This window comes from Littorina saxatilis, linkage group LG10 (genome assembly GCF_037325665.1).
Source record: "Littorina saxatilis isolate snail1 linkage group LG10, US_GU_Lsax_2.0, whole genome shotgun sequence".
Lineage (NCBI taxonomy): Eukaryota > Metazoa > Mollusca > Gastropoda > Littorinimorpha > Littorinidae > Littorina > Littorina saxatilis.
Window position 1 is genome coordinate 7,459,350 of NC_090254.1, and position 17,500 is coordinate 7,476,849.

The 17,500-nt window shown below is 41.1% G+C and overlaps 2 protein-coding genes across 2 annotated transcripts in view; one reads left to right on the forward strand and one right to left on the reverse strand.

Annotated features, from left to right (window-relative positions):
* LOC138978063 (feeding circuit activating peptides-like) overlaps positions 1-8,393 on the reverse strand; it is a 46,255-nt gene extending 37,862 nt beyond the window's left edge. Inside the window, exon 1 of the mRNA XM_070350693.1 lies at positions 8,029-8,393. Within this exon, the coding sequence (XP_070206794.1) occupies positions 8,029-8,127 (99 nt within the window). The 5' untranslated portion in view covers positions 8,128-8,393. The remainder of the gene's footprint in view (positions 1-8,028) is intronic.
* Positions 1-17,500, forward strand: part of LOC138978067 (cytidine deaminase-like) — a 100,026-nt gene that overhangs the window by 63,553 nt on the left and 18,973 nt on the right. The window lies entirely within an intron of this gene.

The following is a 17,500-nucleotide window of genomic DNA, read 5'->3' on the forward strand; positions in this document are numbered from 1 at the left end:
TATCTATAAATATATAGAGATAGGTGAGAGTGTATTTTTCGCGTGGCTATAAATTGATTCGACCTTTTCACTTTGACAGTAAGAACAACTTACGGGTGCAAGGGAAGCGTTGTGGACAGCGCAGTGGACAGCGCAGTGACATTCTAAAAATAGTAATAGTAACTTACAAACGGGAAAGCCACACGAAGGAAGGGAGATAAACGCCAAACACTGGAGAAGATAAGGAAGAGTTACTTATAATGGTGAAATGAACACAAAAACCAAAATCAGTTCAGCGCTGCGCGCTGAGAGCACGTGTTGAAATATCTCATCGATGATATTGTGTCCGGGGTGTAGCTGAATACGGTGTCCAAATTTGAAAAAGATCCATTGAGAACTTTGGCGTTGTGATGTGGTGTAGCGGCTTTGGTGTGTCGGTATGGGGGCCCGGGTAGCTGAGGTGGAACCAAAATCGGTTCAGCGCTGCGCGCTGAGAGCACGTGTTGAAATATCTCATCGATGAGGTTGTGTCCGGGGTCTCTCTGAATAAGCCCACCAAATTTGAAGCAGATCCATCGAGAACTTTGGCCGTGCATCGCGAAGACACAGATACACAGACACACACACAGATACACAGACACACACACAGATACACAGACAGACACAAGTCGTATATATATATATAGATGTCATTTAGGGGGGGTCATCAAGAGATTAGAATCTAAAACTATCTTCACTTGAGCTACTGTCTGATTCATCATCTGTGTCAGACTGTTCTGAGCAGTTCTGGAATCAAATTTATCATCAGAACCGATAATTTCATTCAACAGACCCTTGATTAAAGGGATTTTCAATTCCCACCAACCTACTTTGAGCACTTATTGCAAGAAAACTATGTATGCTAGAGACAAAATGTAAACTGCACATGAATAGAGATATTGTTGTAGCTTTTGGCAACATCATAATTTAGTATTATCTGAAAAACGATTTTTTTCCAAATTCTGGGTGACCCTTACGCCCTAAATTGATTACTTAAAGGCCCAGTCTGCCTCAAATAGCTTACAGATCGATTTAAATCTTCGCACGAAAAAAAAGCAGTTCTAACCTTATGGAACACACTTGCAACAGCATTTAACAGCATTAAATGACACAGTTCGTTTGAATGGCTATTTAGTTTGCGTAAACCACACACCAGATTTCGTGGTTTATCTAACCCCTGAGCCACCGTGAATCCGTGTGATCCACTTTTCTTTTTTTCCCAATTTAGTCAGTTTGTGATTTCAATGCGACTCGCTGTATCTGCAAAAGCACGTACTTGTGTACCTCTGAATTTTAAATGCAACACACGACTGCGAGTCACACAAACTTATCGGCGGTGGTTTGCTTGAAAGAAGCAAGCGATATGCAGAAAATTCGTCTGCTTGGGGAAACACCACCTTGCGTGACATGCTTCCGGGCTCACTTTTTTAAAATGTTCAAAACTTCGAGTTGCTGTACTGATCTTGTCTTGATGAAAAAAGAAATCTTTTATGATTTAAGAATGTTTGTGTTACAAGCTGTGTATTTATTATTTAGATTTCAAAAGTTAGTTCTAGCGCCAAAACGAGGCGTCCGATTGTGGTACTAGACAATCCGGCTGGCCACGCAAAAATACATTCTTTGAAAAATGCTCGCTCTTTACGGAGGGCACCTCGGTGAGCGGTGAGTGTTTAAACGAAAGGGTGTTTGTACTGTGTGTAAAAGCCTGACAGTGTCTGTGACCAGAAACTGATGGTTTACGCGAAGCTGAGTGTGCCTTTAACATTCCGATTTTTAATGACCAAATTCATTATTTAATTGTTAAGCTGAAAAGCTGAAAAGCCATCCCATAGTCCGGGCTCTGTCGAAAATTGCTTTACCAAAATGCCAGTCAATTTGACCGAAAAAGGAGCGTGTGACAGTGCCGCCTCAACTTCCACAAAAAGGCGGAAATGACTGAATCGAAAACATTTATCGAAAAAAATTAAAATAACGCAGTTTGTCTCGGTTGTGCGTCATACCAGCAGTAGAACATGCTTTGTAAGGTCACCGCTAGGTTGTGTATGTATCGGGATCATATCTCAGTAACAATTTATGTGAGAAATAAATTCTAAGAAAGAAACTCTTTTTTGAATTAGAATCCCTCACACTCAGAATACTTTCAATTTAGATTTTATTTTTATTTTTTGATTAGCGGAGGCAATGCTGGTCTCATCTGAGAAACGGCAGGTTTGGATTTGTTCTCGAACAAACTAATTTGCTTGCTATCATTGCATCCAAAAACAACTAATACATTATAACAAACCTGATTTAATGAAATTGATTCTCGGCATTTTCTGTTATAAATTCATAGTCTTTATAGCTGTCAGTGAGTCATGAATGTGAATCATTTTGAAAACAGTTCTATTTTTTTCAGAAATGGCTTTGGAAACAGCCAAACACAAAACGACACATCTTTCACTATTTCTATTCTTTATTTTCTTCATGATTGATTGGTAGACTGAGTGATTACTTGATTGGTTGATTGACTAATTGACTGACTGGTTGATTTTCGTAAACCTTTGCTGTTATATAGCTTTGCATACGCATCGATATGTCTGGGAATTAACATTTAAGGGATGCTTCTATCCCGAAATACGAACCTGTTTGAACAAAAATCTCTGTGAGAATGATTTGTGTGTGTGTGTGTGTGTGTGTGTGTGTGTGTGTGTGTGTGTGTGTGTGTGTGTGTGTGTGTGTGTGTGCTAGTGTGCGTGTGTGTCTGTGTGTGTGTGCGAGCGCGCGCGCGCGCGTGTGTGTGTGTGTGTGTGTGTGTGCGTGTGTGTGTATGTTTGTGTGTGTGTGTGTGTGTGTGTGTGTGGATGTGTTTGTGTGTGTGCGCGCGTGTGTTCCTGTGTTTGCGCTTGCGCGCATGCGTGCGTCAGTGAGTGCATGTGTGCTTGCCTACGTGGTCGGGTGAGTTCTTGTAAAGATAGTTACGTGTACGAGTCCGTCGAAATCTGTTCTATCTCCCGTTGATTTTACCCCTTGAATATTTCTAGTCCTCTGTTCCCTGTTCTAGCTACATCTATAGCTTTCACTAATTAGATTTCATAAAGTAATCCATGCTTTTTTTCTCCATTGCCAAGAGCCACAAACTTTCTTGCCCCCTTCTTTCTTTCATTTTTTTGGATTGCATTTTACCTTCTACTTGATTTCCCACATTTCGATTTTCTCTCTCCTGAAATGTCAGACTTTTCCAATGAATGTTTGAACTCTACCTCAACCAGCGGATAAAGTTACGTGAAACAATTTACAACTCCCATGAGAGATTAGGCCGCGCTATTATATATATTAACGTTGGGTGTGAAAAATAAAATAAAAATCAAGGACTTTTTTTTCAACGACGCGTTATGTTTGTTTGTTTGTTCGTTCATGGGCTGAAACTCCCACGGCTTTTACGTGTATGACCGTTTTTACCCCGCCATTTAGGCAGCCATACGCCGCTTTCGGAGGAAGCATGCTGGGTATTTTCGTGTTTCTATAACCCACCGAACTCTGACATGGATTACAGGATCTTTTTCGTGCACACTTGGTCTTGTGCTTGCGTGTACACACGGGGGTGTTCGGACACCGAGGAGAGTCTGCACACAAAGTTGACTCTGAGAAATAAATCTCTCGCCGAACGTGGGGACGAACTCACGCTGACAGCGGTCAACTGGATACAAATCCAGCGCGCTACCGACTGAGCTACATCCCCGCCCCGACGACGCGTTATAAAACAATAAGCTCGGAAAACAAGGTTAGCAACACAGATTCTCAAAGGAGAAGAAAAAAAAAGAATAACAAGTCGCGTAAGGCGAAATTACTACATTTAGTCAAGCTGTGGAACTCACAGAATGAAACTGAACGTAGTCCGCCGCTAGTGCAAAAGGCAGTGAAAGTGACAAGCCTGTTTGGCGCGGTAGCGATTGCGCTGTGCTTCATAGCACGCTTTACTGTACCTCTCTTCGTTTTAACTTTCTGAGCGTGTTTTTAATCCAAACATATCATATCTATATGTTTTTGGAATCAGGAACCGACAAGGAATAAGATGAAATAGTTTTTAAAACGATTTCGGAAATTTAATTTTGATCATAATTTTTATACTTTTAATTTTCAGAGCTTGTTTTTAATCCAAATATAACATATGTATATGTTTTTGGAATCAGAAAATGACGAAGAATAAGATGAAATTGTTTTTGGATCGTTTAATAAAAAAATAATTTTAATTACAAGTTTCCGATTTTTAATGACCAAACTCACTCATTAGTTTTTAAGCCACCAAGCTGAAATGCAATACCAAACCCCGGGCTTCATCGAAGATTGCTTTGCCAAAATTTCAATCAATTTGATTGAAAAATGAGGGTGTGACAGTGCCGCCTCAACTTTTACAAAAAGCCGGATATGACGTCATCAAAGGTATTTATCGAAAAAATGAAAAATACGTCCGGGGATATCATACCCAGGAACTCTCATGTCAAATTTCATAAAGATCGGCCCAGTAGTTTAGTCTGAATCGCTCTACACACACACAGACAGACAGACAGACAGACAGACACACACATACACCACGACCCTCGTCTCGATTCCCCCCTCTATGTTAACACATTTAGTCAAAACTTGACTAACTGTAAAAAGGAGGAAGAAAAAGAAAGAAAGAAAGAAAGAAAGAAATAAGAAGGTTCTGTGAGAATTCCTTTGCTTCGGTTCTACCGCTATCTGCATCAAAGTAAAAAGACACACTCGTATACTTGCACTCTTGCACAATCACCAAAGGTGTGTGTTTGTTTTCAAAGTAAAGTCATGACTGTTACGCCCCAGAAAACAGCATGATTAAAGTACGTAACTTATAAGGTGACGTCATATATATATTTCGCTTTTGAGGTTGATGTCACGGGCGCGTTCCAAAGTTATGGACAAACTCAATAACAATGTGTTGGACACTGACGCTTGCTGTGTGGTCCCAACTGTTTCTATTGTACTTTATCCTACATACGCGAGAGAGACCACTCGTGAGACAACAAAATCGTTCAAACCACACGTGTGTATAGCATGTAAATGAGGTCGTATACAATCTTCTTTATATCATCATCTCCCCCCCCCCCCCCCATCATACCACCTCCATCCACCTGCCCGTTTTCTTTTCCCCGATGTTGTTGTTGTAATTAAAAGTCATGTCACCTTCCAGTTTTCCTTTACGTCCTCTGACGTGACTGTTTTGTTGCATGTTTTATTTTGTTTGATATTTTGTACGAGGGTATTTGCCCTATTTTGACCCTGACAGCACCTGTAATAGCAATTCCTTTCTAATGTATATGCAAATATGTAACCAAAATTAGTATAAGCTTGTGTGGTCTCAAGTGTATGTAGTGTACTATGTGCCATCCTATATTTTCTGAATACATTTGGTGTAAACCAATATTCAACTTAAAAAGAATGAAGGTTGCAGTGATGAAGCTATGGCTTAGAACACCATTCTGACCATGGAAAAAAGAACGACGCAGAGAATGTCATATTAAAAGGCCACCCTGCTCATTATCTGTTGGATTTCTGGACATGACAAAAATACCCAACACAAAAGAAGTCGCCTTTGAAATAGAATCCTGTCATTAGAATCACAGCAGATTAAAGAGAGGTCCCCGCGGAAGCCGACTCATCATTTTATAGTTGAATGATTGATGTGAGAGAGAGAGAGAGAGAGAGAGAGAGAGAGAGAGAGAGAGAAAGAGAGAGAGAGAGAGGGAGAGAGAGAGAGAGAGAGAGAGAGAGAGAGATAGAGAGGGAGAGAGAGAGAGGGGAGATAGAAAGAGATAGAGAGAGAGGGGATTTTTAATGACCAAACTCATTCATTAGTTTTTAAGCCACCAAGCTGAAATGCAATACCAAAGTCCGGCCTTTGTCGAAGATTGCTTGGCCAAATTTTCAATCAATTTTATTGAAAAATGAGGGTGTGACAGTGCCGCCTCAACTTTTACTAAAAGCCGGATATGACGTCATCAAAGGTATTTATCCAAATCATGAAAAAAATGTCCGGGGATATCATTCCCAGGAACTCTCATGTCAAATTTCATAAAGATCGGTCCAGTAGTTTAGTCTGAATCGCTCTACACACACACACGCACAGACAGACAGACAGACAGACACACACACATACACACACACACACAGATACACACAGACACACACACATACACACACACATACACCACGACCCTCGTCTCGATTCCCCCTCTATGTTAAAACATTTATTCAAAACTTGACTAAAATAATGTAAAAAAGTATGGGTGGTGCGTTTCCAGAGATAATCTTTGGCATTATGACTCCTTTATTGAATGCGAACCTTGATTTGAGTGGAAGAATGTTTAATTGTGTATGTTCTTTCTCTGAGAGTGTTACGCTTCTAAGAAGTACTAACTTGGGGGTCGTTTATGTAACTTTTTGTGTGTTAGGTTGAGCGCGTTTTCGCTGGCAGAATCCCACATAGTGGATGCATAATCTATGATGGATTGAATATGTGCATGGAAGAAGAGAGATAGAGAAGGGAGAGAGAGAGAGAGAGAGCGAGAAAAAAAAATAGAGAGTGAGTGTGTGTGAGAGAGACTGACTGAAGATTAGGGTTTAACGTCCTCTTAGACCAGTTGGCCTATATTGGGACAGGTATTGGTAATACGCTGAAGATAATTATGGTGTGATACTTTGACTCAAACAAGCCCGCTGTGGCTGTCTTCTTCGACGCACCAGCGTTGGGTTTGTGTGTGTGAGAGAGAGAGAGAGAGAGAGAGAGAGAGAGAGAGAGAGAGAGACAGTCAGACAGACAGACAGACAGACAGACAGACAGACGGACAGACGGACAGACACATAGAGAGACAGACAAAGATAGTACCCAATATTGACGGACTGTGTGATGATATCTTCTGCTATGGTCTTTTGAGACAGTGATATCAAAATCTTGCTAATTCTCTGGACATTTTGTATTTACTGTAAAGAAATTACAAAAGTATTTGTCTCAGTTTTGGCTGTTCCATATCCCTCGCTCTGATTATTATTTCTTTTTGTTCACTCTTTTCTTGTACTTTTCAGTATTTCTTCTGCGTTCGACGGTTGTGTCTAGGGTCGTAGTTCCGCTGCTGTCGTGAACTGGAACGTCGCTTTCAGGTCTTTCAAAAATTTAATGTCTTTTCTTTCAAAAAGTCTTTTGTCACTTGCTCAACTAAATTCTGGGATCATTACATTTTCATATATATTTGTTTGTTTTTAAATGTAGGTGTTTTTGTTTTTGAAGTGGGGAAGCAATAAAGAGGTCGTCGATATCAAAACTGATATCGACGGAAATGTCGTCGATATCACTTTTGCACTGAGCTCAGTTTTGCCCAATTGACCAATGGAAATCCACGTAACATATTAAATAGCAATATACACAGATAGATACACACGAGATAGAATAAGAGAGAGACAGAGAGAGAGGTCTACGATCGCAGACAGAAGTAGTACAAGATACTGTCGCGAGTATCTGAACATCACGTGCAACATGTAAGGCAAGACAGGCCTCCATTCAGATAATCTTTCATTCGTTGATAAACCTTCCTTATAAACAAACATAGAACAAGAAAAAGAAAAAAAGAAAGATATGAGAATGGAGATTGAGAAATAAAGAAAGACAGCTAGATACCTCGCTTTATAGATTAACAGATGTAAAGATAGATACATAGGTAGAAGGAACAGCAGAAACAAGAAATAAAACGGTAGAAAATATAGATAGAAGGAGGGGAGAAATACTTTTTTTTAAAGCTGAAAAAGATATAAAAGAAGAGAAGAAACGGAGAAAGAAAGAGAGCAATGCAGGAAAAAGAAGAAGAAAAAAAAAGACAAGATATAGAGAAAGAACAAAAACAAATCAATACCAAAAGAAATTTAAAAGGAAAAAACTACGATTAGTAGACGACAAAGAAGATGAGCAGTAATCAATTACAATTAGCCGAAACATCTATTCACAAGTAAAGAGAAAATTACCTTTGAGTTGCTGTCCTCGGCGGCTTTTTCTGCAGGGGCAGCAAAAGCGATCGTAGTTAGTGCCAGACTCACCACAAGGATAACGAACTGCTGTTTCATTGTTGCCTTTATAGTTTGTCACTGTTTTGTCTTTGAAAGCCTTTCAGCGTTTTCAGTTGCTCTGGCTGTCTGTATTGGCTTGTACTTTTATTGGCTAATGCTTAAGTAGCTGAAGACCTATGCACTTTCGTTGGCAGCCGCTTCCTGGTACTACTTAAAAAACCGACAAAGTCTGATTCTAAAAAGCCGCCGATACTTCTTTTTTTCGCGGTTCGTCTCTAGCAGCGAAACCGCGCTTATGATAAAGAACAGATAAAGTCCGATCCTACATTTTTATACTCGTCGCTACCAACGTCACGTGACCGCCAGCACGCGGGCGTTCCTAACAACAGCGAGGCGGAAACGAGGCTACACTGACAGCGCGCGTGGGAAGTCCGCTTAGCATGCGCGTGGGGGGAGGAAACTGACAAGGGAATGCCAGACTCTGCGAAACATGGCCGAAGCGTCACGGATTGATAGACAGGTGAGACAATGAGCATGCGTTGAGGGCCTGGTTACCCCAGGATTAGGGGCATCATTGTTGCGACGTAATAAGGTTAATGAGTAAAGTGATAGTGATCGCAACGCACGCCATTGGACGCATCGTGTCGTTTAAAGATACCCACCTTCCTGTACATTCCAAGATAGGAATCACAACACCTCTGCCCAGACATTTGAAACGGACAGACTGCTAACGTTCCAAAGTCCATACAACAACAACAACAACAACAACAACAACAACAACAACAACAACAACAACAACAACAACAACCAATAACAATTAAAAACGACAACGACTTTACTTATTGCAATATTTAGTTTTTGAATGTCTGTTTTTTTTCTCAAAAATTAAATGTTTCAAATATTGCCCTTTCTTGGTTTTTGATTCCATCTCCTCTGAAGATCTGTCGCGGCTTTTACGAGTGGTCTTCTTATTCGTCATCCTGCACACGACTCTGGGGCTCTCTGAGGCTTGAACATATCTTACTTTACGTCGGGGATCCTGGGTCGTATATCTTTTGCTACATCAAAAACGTGTAGATATTATGCATAACTTACATGCTCCCAGCAAAAAAGTGGGAATTTGGGAGTGTGCTAAATTCATTATAGACTCAGTGTTAGGTGCACATCTTCTGCAAACACACACACAAACATACGCACGCACGCACGCACGCACGCACACACACACACACACACAAACACACACACACACAATGGCACACATATACACACATACACACACACAAACACACACACACCAACACACACACACACACACACACAATGGCACACACACACACACACACACACACACACACACACACACACACACACACACACACACACACACACACACTAACCAAAACGCAACAACAACCAAACAAACAATAAATAAATCCGCATACTCCGCTCAGAATACATCCTGACCTTAGATTCTCAGTCGCACATGCAATATTAACAACCTATAGCTGCTTCTCGCGAAGACTGAGAAGATTTAGTACCATCGTATTCTTACGTTTGTAAAATCCCAAACATATCTCTAGTGCTGTGCATCATCGTTCACACAGAAAGGAAGGCATCTTTAAAGAGAAAGTGATAGCACTGCAAGCTTCAGTGAGAATTGTACTGTTGTCTGAAATTACAGCTTGTATGGCCATGGATCCCGCTGGAGCCCTTTTCCTTTTGTTCTCGGACATAAAAATAGACGTACAGTGTCCATTACAAACTTGTCAAAAAATATCATCCTACTTTTTTTTCTCGCAAAAAAATCATGCGTGTGTTGTTTTGTTTGAATTTCTAGGCAACACTTGTTCTTATGTTCCTGGCCATGAAAACGACGTATAGTGTCCATTACAAACTTGTCGAAAAATATCACCCCATTTTTCTCTCGCAAAAAAATCATTAATAATCGTGTGTTGTTTTGTTTGAGTTTCTAGGCAACATTATGTTTGTATTGTAGATTCGGTTGAAACAGGAGTCACATAAAAAGTAAACCCAAATGAAATATACAAAATATGCTCCAGCAATTGCCCGTCCAATGCATTGTATCACTGTGACCGACCTCCAGCTGGATGACGCGACTGTTCCTTTCTCCCCTGCTGTCAAGAGCCTTGGCGTCTTTCTCGACTCCACTCTCTCCATGCAGACACACATCTCCTTCATCATCAAGACCTGCTTTTTCCACCTACGACGCATCGCCTCCATCCGTCGCTACCTCACCCACGACGCCTGTGTCAAGCTGGTTGTCTCCCTCATCTTCAGTCGTCTGGACTACTGCAACTCCCTTCTGGCTGACCTCCCCGCCTCATCCATTCATGGCCTACAACGAGTCAAGAACGCTGCTGCCAGGCTGACGTTGAGGAAGACGAAGCGAGACCACATCACCCCCCTACTTCGCTCCTTGCACTGGCTCCCTGTCAACACCCGAATCTCCTACAAACTGTCCACTCTGGTCTACAAGTGTCTCAACGACTCTGCTCCCGAGTACCTTCAATCCTCCCTGGACCTGTACACCCAGCCCTCCGACCGTCCCCTTCGTTCTGCTGCTGACTCACTCCGCCTTCACATCCCTCGCTCGAAACTCGCATCTGCTGGTCAGCGTGCATTTCCCTCCGCGGGCCCCTCCGTCTGGAACTCCCTGCCGCTTGAGCTTCGCCAGAGCCCCTCTCTTGACGCGTTCAAGAGTAGGTTGAAGACTCAGTTCTTCCCGTAGCTGGCTGCGACTTTCATGTTCGACGTGATGTGTTGTGCCCCAAAAGACATTCTTGAGCTGTGCTCTGTGAGAGGTGTTTTCTTTGTGTTTGATATTATTTTGTTTGGACCTAGCTATTGATGTGTACACTGTTGTTAAACAGTTGTTTGTTGTATGTTTATCAGGGTTTGCTAGTGTGTGATAGGGTTCGTGTCCGTCTGTAGATGTTAGTTTCTTTGTTAGTCCTGTGTTGACAACTCTTTGACAAGCGCTTAGAACTGTACCCACGGAATACGCGCTATATAAGCTTCATATTGATTGATTGATTGTGGTATTAAAAGCTATCTTATGTTTTGTTTTTATACACGTGTATTTTTTCTGACTGAGGCAGGTACCATCACGTTACATGGTTGATTTTGACGTCAGCTTTGATGTGTGGGAGTTCTTAGACCTACCTTATGAAAGTCGCTGACCTTCAGGACAGACACCCCAGGGAAAACCTGGGACTGCTTTCATTCGGACTATTTTAGCTTGACATTGTCTGTTGGTAAAAACTGTCAATCCCAAGATGGCGACAAATATTCACAAATAGATGGGGGTTTTTCAGCATAGAAAGTTACAATAAAATAAGAAGGTAAAATGTATACTGTTTTGTCTTTGAAAGCCTTTTGTGTTTAGTTGCTTCGGATGTCTGTATCGGCTTGTAATTTTCTTGGCTAATACTTAGTAGCTGAAGGTCTAATAATTATTGCACTCTCAGAGGCAGCCGCTTCTTGGTACTACTCAGACTGTAGACATTACAATTTAGCCCAACCTGCTGTACTTTGAAAGGATAGTAGTGAAGAAGCCATTTGTGGTTAGTATTCTGGCTAATTTAGCATCAAAGTCTAAAGACATTCGCTGTAGTATAGTTCATCATCAGTGTCGGGTTCAGGCACCGGTCGTCCTCACATCCAGACGCTAACATGAGCAATGACCGATGGTGTTGCCTAGAAACGAGACATGATACCGATGGAATTTACGTCGTGTGGGTTATACAGGGTGACCCCCCCAAAAAAGTACCCAAACAAAACGTCATAAATTAAACAATAATAAAGCAATCTGCATAAAATGTATTTTAACACACAAGTAGCCTCTGCATGATTTGCACAGAAAATTTTAGCGTTCTAGCTTGTCTTTCAGGAAAGTTATGCTCATTCTACAGAACATGCTCCAAATGGCCTCAGCGCCGCTGCGGGCAAACTTGAACTCGCCGCGCAAAGTTATCAATCACCCGCACACACTCCTGTTGCGAGATTCCGCGAAGGGTTGTTGTGATGGCTCTCTTGAGTTCTGTGATTGTCTGTGGGTTGTTCCTGTAGACGTTGTCTTTCAGGAACCCCCAAAGATAGAAATCTGGGGGATTTAAATCCGGGGGAGGCCATTTGGAGCATGTTCTGTAGAATGAGCATAACTTAATCCTGAAAGACAAGCTAGAACGCTAAAATTATCTGTGCAAATCATGCAGAGGCTACTTGTGTGTGTAAATCAATTTGATAAAGATTGCTTTATTTTTGTTCAATTTATGACGTTTTGTTTGGGTACTCTTTTTTGGGGGTCACCCTGTACATGTTTTTGAAGATGGCTGATTGATTCCGGCATCCGTCGCGATATAACCTTCGTGGTTGAAAACGACGTTAAACACCAAATAAGGAAAGAAAGATTCCGGCATAAAAGAGGATATAGGGAAATAACTCTGTCGGGTTTGCATGGGCTGAGAAAGAGTGAGCTCCCTTGCATGTTCACGTGTTTGAGACACTCCCTCTCGCTAGTGACTGACCTGTAATGTCACGTGGAAAATAATGTCACGTGGGGAAACTTTTACAATCCAGGCTGGTCACTAGCAAGAGGGAGTGTCTCTATCACGTGTACAGGAAGGAAGCACGTGACCATGTTTGTCTGCGCAAATGCACGGTTGCTCACTCTTTTAGAACCCATAATTATACACCCGGCACAGTTATTTTTGGAACTCGTCTATTCCTGAAGCAACAAGAAATTCCTCCGAGGTAGGAAAAACACCCCCGTCCTTACCATTCTCACTGCCACCAACTGAGAAGGTTATTTCCCTTTGACCATTAATATGTCCCTCTATAAGTCCTTGTAGAATCTTAATCCACCAATAACTCCCTAACCGTGTGTTTGACTGGTCCCAATTTTTGTAAGGACCGTCTCAGGAATGTATAGAACCTGTTCACCAAGTTTGGTGACGATCGGTCCGTTCATTCTTGAGATCTATATGCGAACACAAACACACAAACACACAAACACATCGAGCGAAACCTATACACACCCCTATATCGGGGGTGTAAAACTGCAGACATTATACATTCACACAGACTGCAGCCGTTTAGTTTAGCAATCGAATGACTTGACAGAATATAATCATCAACATCTCATTCGCATTTTGTGGAAAGATTGTCAGAGGGAAGTTCTCTCGACATGAACAGTTCGCTCGATGTGACATCTGGTGTCTGTCGGTACGGGCGTCTTTCGTTAAGAGCGGATTTTCGTATAATTTTTTCCTCCTATTTTTCATTTTCATTTCTTTGTATTTTCATTGCTCGAGAAATGTTGGTCTCTTGTTCCCATCGGACAGCTAGAAGCAACCAGAGTCGCGCTACTCAAGTCAGTGTGGACGTGTTTAGATGTGACCGGGGGGAGGGGGTTGGGGGTAAATAAGACAGTATCTGCGCCGTCATCTACGTTTGAGCCGTGCCCCGTCCTTGATTGGAACCCGAGACCTGAGCTACCATAATCGTTCTTCAAAGCTGTGTACCATGAGAGGTTGATGAACTCAGAGTTGGATTTACATACAATTTAATGTGACTGGGCTTTATATATTCTAGTTTTAAGTTGTGTGTATGTTTCCTCTTTAAAGTAATACTTCTTATTTGAGCCTTTGCCAAAAGGTGCCATTTCGGACCCATGTATTTTTGGAAAGCAAGTGTAATTAACTGGATTACCCCAACATGTTTACATGTATTGTGCTTTGAAAAAGGGAGTTTGATGAATGCTTTTTTTAATGTTTTGAAGCCTGTTGTTGTTGTGAATGTTAAATAAAAAATAAAATGTTTCAAACATACACCAGAAACGGCCCCGAAAAATTTTGGACATTTTGGTGTCCTCGGGAAATTTTCGATTTTTCATGGTCTGCATCACTTTATCGGTTTTAATCAGCGTATTTCATACAGTCTAAGCATGCAACTCTTAGTAGAATGTGCAACAATCGTAATTAGAACCAGAATTTACCGAAAACCTCGCCCAGTAAATACCCGGTTATTTTCGAAGGCCTCATGTCCGCAGACCAACTTGTTTACAGATTCGATTTTCGCCGGTCTTGGTGCTTTGAATGGCCGCCATTTTGGATGAAAACGATAGTTTCGTGTTCGAGGAAATAAAAGCAGTGTGTTGCATTTGAGTCAGAATTTGCGAAGTTATTGTATCTAGCAGCTAAAAAGAATCGATGGAGTTTAATGTCCGAAAGTAACGTTTGACACATTTTGTTATTTTTGCAATTTTCACAAAGAAGTTTCGCGAGTATTTTATACAAAAGCGTGGAAACCACTAGCTTTGCTTCTTTGGCGTTTCCGGTCACCGATTCGATTGAAATCATGGAGACGACGAGCCGTAAAGTTGAGAAAATATTGTACTGTCTGTTCAGGGTAAGGTGTAGATCTATACGTAACGTTTGACACTTTGTAGATCTAATGTTTGACACTTGCCCATAATTCTTCTCCCGACGAATTGAATTAGCTTATATTATCCCATGACCTGCCTCTTTATCTCTGTTAGCTGAGGAGGTGATTATTCTGAATATTCCATCACAACCATATGGATATCCTATGGATATCCCATCACAACCGAGTTTCGATCTCAACTGTCATTGGTCATTGTCTTTGATTTCAGAGTACAATTGAATAATTTATGGAGGTCATCTGCATATTCAGAGTTTACAGATGGACTACTTTTTACAATTAGTCAAGTTTTGACTAAATGTTTTAACGTATAGGGGGGAATCGAGACGAGGGTCGTGGTGTGTGCGTGTGTGTGTGTGTGTGTGTGTGTGTGTGTAGAGCGATTCAGACTAAACTACTGGACCGATCTTTATGAAATTTGACTTGATAGTTCCTGGGTATGATATCCCCAGACTTTTTTTCTTCATTTTTTCTTATAAATGTCTTTGATGACGTCATATCCGGCTTTTCGTGAAAGTTGAGGCGGCACTGTCACGCTCTCATTTTTCAACCAAATTGGTTGAAATTTTGGTCAAGTAATATTCGACGAAGCCCGGACTTCGGTATTGCATTTCAGCGTGGTGGCTTAAAAATTAATTTATGACTTTGGTCATTAAAACTCTGAAAATTGTAAAAAAAAAAAAAGTTTTTATAAAACGATACACATTTACGTTCATCTTATTCTCCATTATTTTCTGATTCCAAAAACATATAAATATGTTATATTTGGATTAAAAACAAGCTCAGAAAATTAAAAATATAAAAATTATTATCAAAATTAAATTTTCGAAATCAATTTAAAAACACTTTCATCTTATTCCTTGTCTGTTCCTGAAGAGAGAGAGGGAGAGAGATAGAGAGAGAGAGAGAGAGAGAGAGAGAGAGAGAGAGAGAGAGAGAGAGAGAGAGAGAGAGAGAGAGAGAGAGAGAGAGAGAGAGAGAGAAAGAAAGAAAGAAAGAAAGAAAGAGAGAGAGAGAGAGAGTGAGAGAGAGAAAGAGAGAGAGAGAATGAGAGAGAGAGAGAGTTTGTTTGTTTGTTTGTTTGCTTAACGCCCAGCCGACCACGAAGGGCGGCCACACACACACACACACACACACACACACACACACACACACACACACACACACACACACACACACACACACACACACACACACACACAAACAAAACCCGACCGACTGAATATGTAAGTGATCCACGTGTGAAAACCAAAACATAACAGCGCGATGACAGCCAACATTTCTATCCCCGACTGACAAACAGTAACACTGCATGCAAACTGACTTGGGTCAACGATCAAACCAGCACGGCCCGAACTGAATTTGTTGCGCTGCCATTATCGTGCGCAATTCTGGTAAAAATATAAACCCGGTATGCCGAATTGAGTATAACGAAAGTCGATGTCATATACATGATACACAAGGATATTTTAAAATGACTTTCAAAATGTAAAAGCAGATAGCAGACCTTTTTATAAGCAATTTGAATGACTGAATGTCTACATACAAGTCGAATGACGCCGTCCATTATGCTGACAAATGGGAACTAGCTATGCGCATGAATTCATTGACATGAATTTCGACTGCGGAGGCTTTTGGCAAGCTGAAAACAGGCACGGGCAGGTTTTAGTGGAAAAAGTACGTGTTTTTAATGAAAACGTCGGAGTAATGGGATAAATAGCTTACACACTCCGAGTTCTGATTATCTTGCATATTGTGTAACCTATATACAACTGCTTGCTACTTTTGGAGGCAAATTTGATTGAAGAAAAATTCGATCCTCTGTTTTTGTTAATATCCGTGTTACGATTCAGGAGGATACGTTCATATCCGTGCAACGATTTAGGAGGAGACATTTATGTCCTTGTAAATATTGTAGCCAAAGCTGAAAAAATGCTTTTGGGTTAGCAGGGGGAAGGAATATTTTCATGAGATTGTTTTAACACCCCCCCCCCTCCCCAACATAAAAAAAATCTTTAAGTTTTTTTTTTTTAAATTTGGATTTTGCTAGGATTTTACGTACAACTAATTAAAAAAATTCGATTTGATTGAGAACCTTGTTCCAGATGTACATAGACATTAGGTTAAAACTGTATTCTAAATGTCTGTTTGTCGTCTGTCATATGAGCGTTGATGCGTTGAGCTGTCGTTATGCGCCATACATGGCCCAGCTCATCCGGCTTCAGCGTGTTTTTATATCGGAGTGATCCTTCTCCTAGACTGGTGGCTTTACAGGGCTGTCGAGTCCAGTCTACCCGGCTATTTGGCCATAGCTGGCTGGTTTGTTTATCTGAGGTGACCTTCCCCAGGGCTAGAACTTAAAATGCGGCTCTTGTTCGCATGATGCTCCCGTCATTGGACACCTGGGGTATTTTTTGGGTGTAACAGTGCCACCTGTTACCCCGCCCCCTCCTGTTGGAAGCACCGCCAGTTGGTCCGCGACTGCTTATTCGTCCTGGCAAGCCTGGCTTATTTCGCAGCTAACCTCCATATCTGAAGGCCATCACACTATCCGCCACCTGTGAACGCGCCTGGTTGGGGGTGGTCGCCCCTACAGGAAATGTCTGTTTGAATGTTGTAGTTATTTTTGACATTTTCATTGATTTCATGTCCACTGACTCCATGTAACACGTGACAGGTAGAACGCAGATTTGACCTGTTTTGAACATGATGTTACTTTTTTTGTGGTGCTTTGATGTTCCATAATTACCTAATCTTCAAAATATGAATGTATCCTAAAGGTCTATTTAATATCACAGTTGTCATTTATAACATTTTGAATAATTTCATGTCCACTCACACAGTGTAACATGTGACACGTAGAATGCTGTTATGACTTGCTTTTAACATGTTTTGCTATTGTTTCTGTTTTCATATTCCATAAATAACCTAATCTTTAGATTGTAAATGAAAAGTTAGTGTATGTATA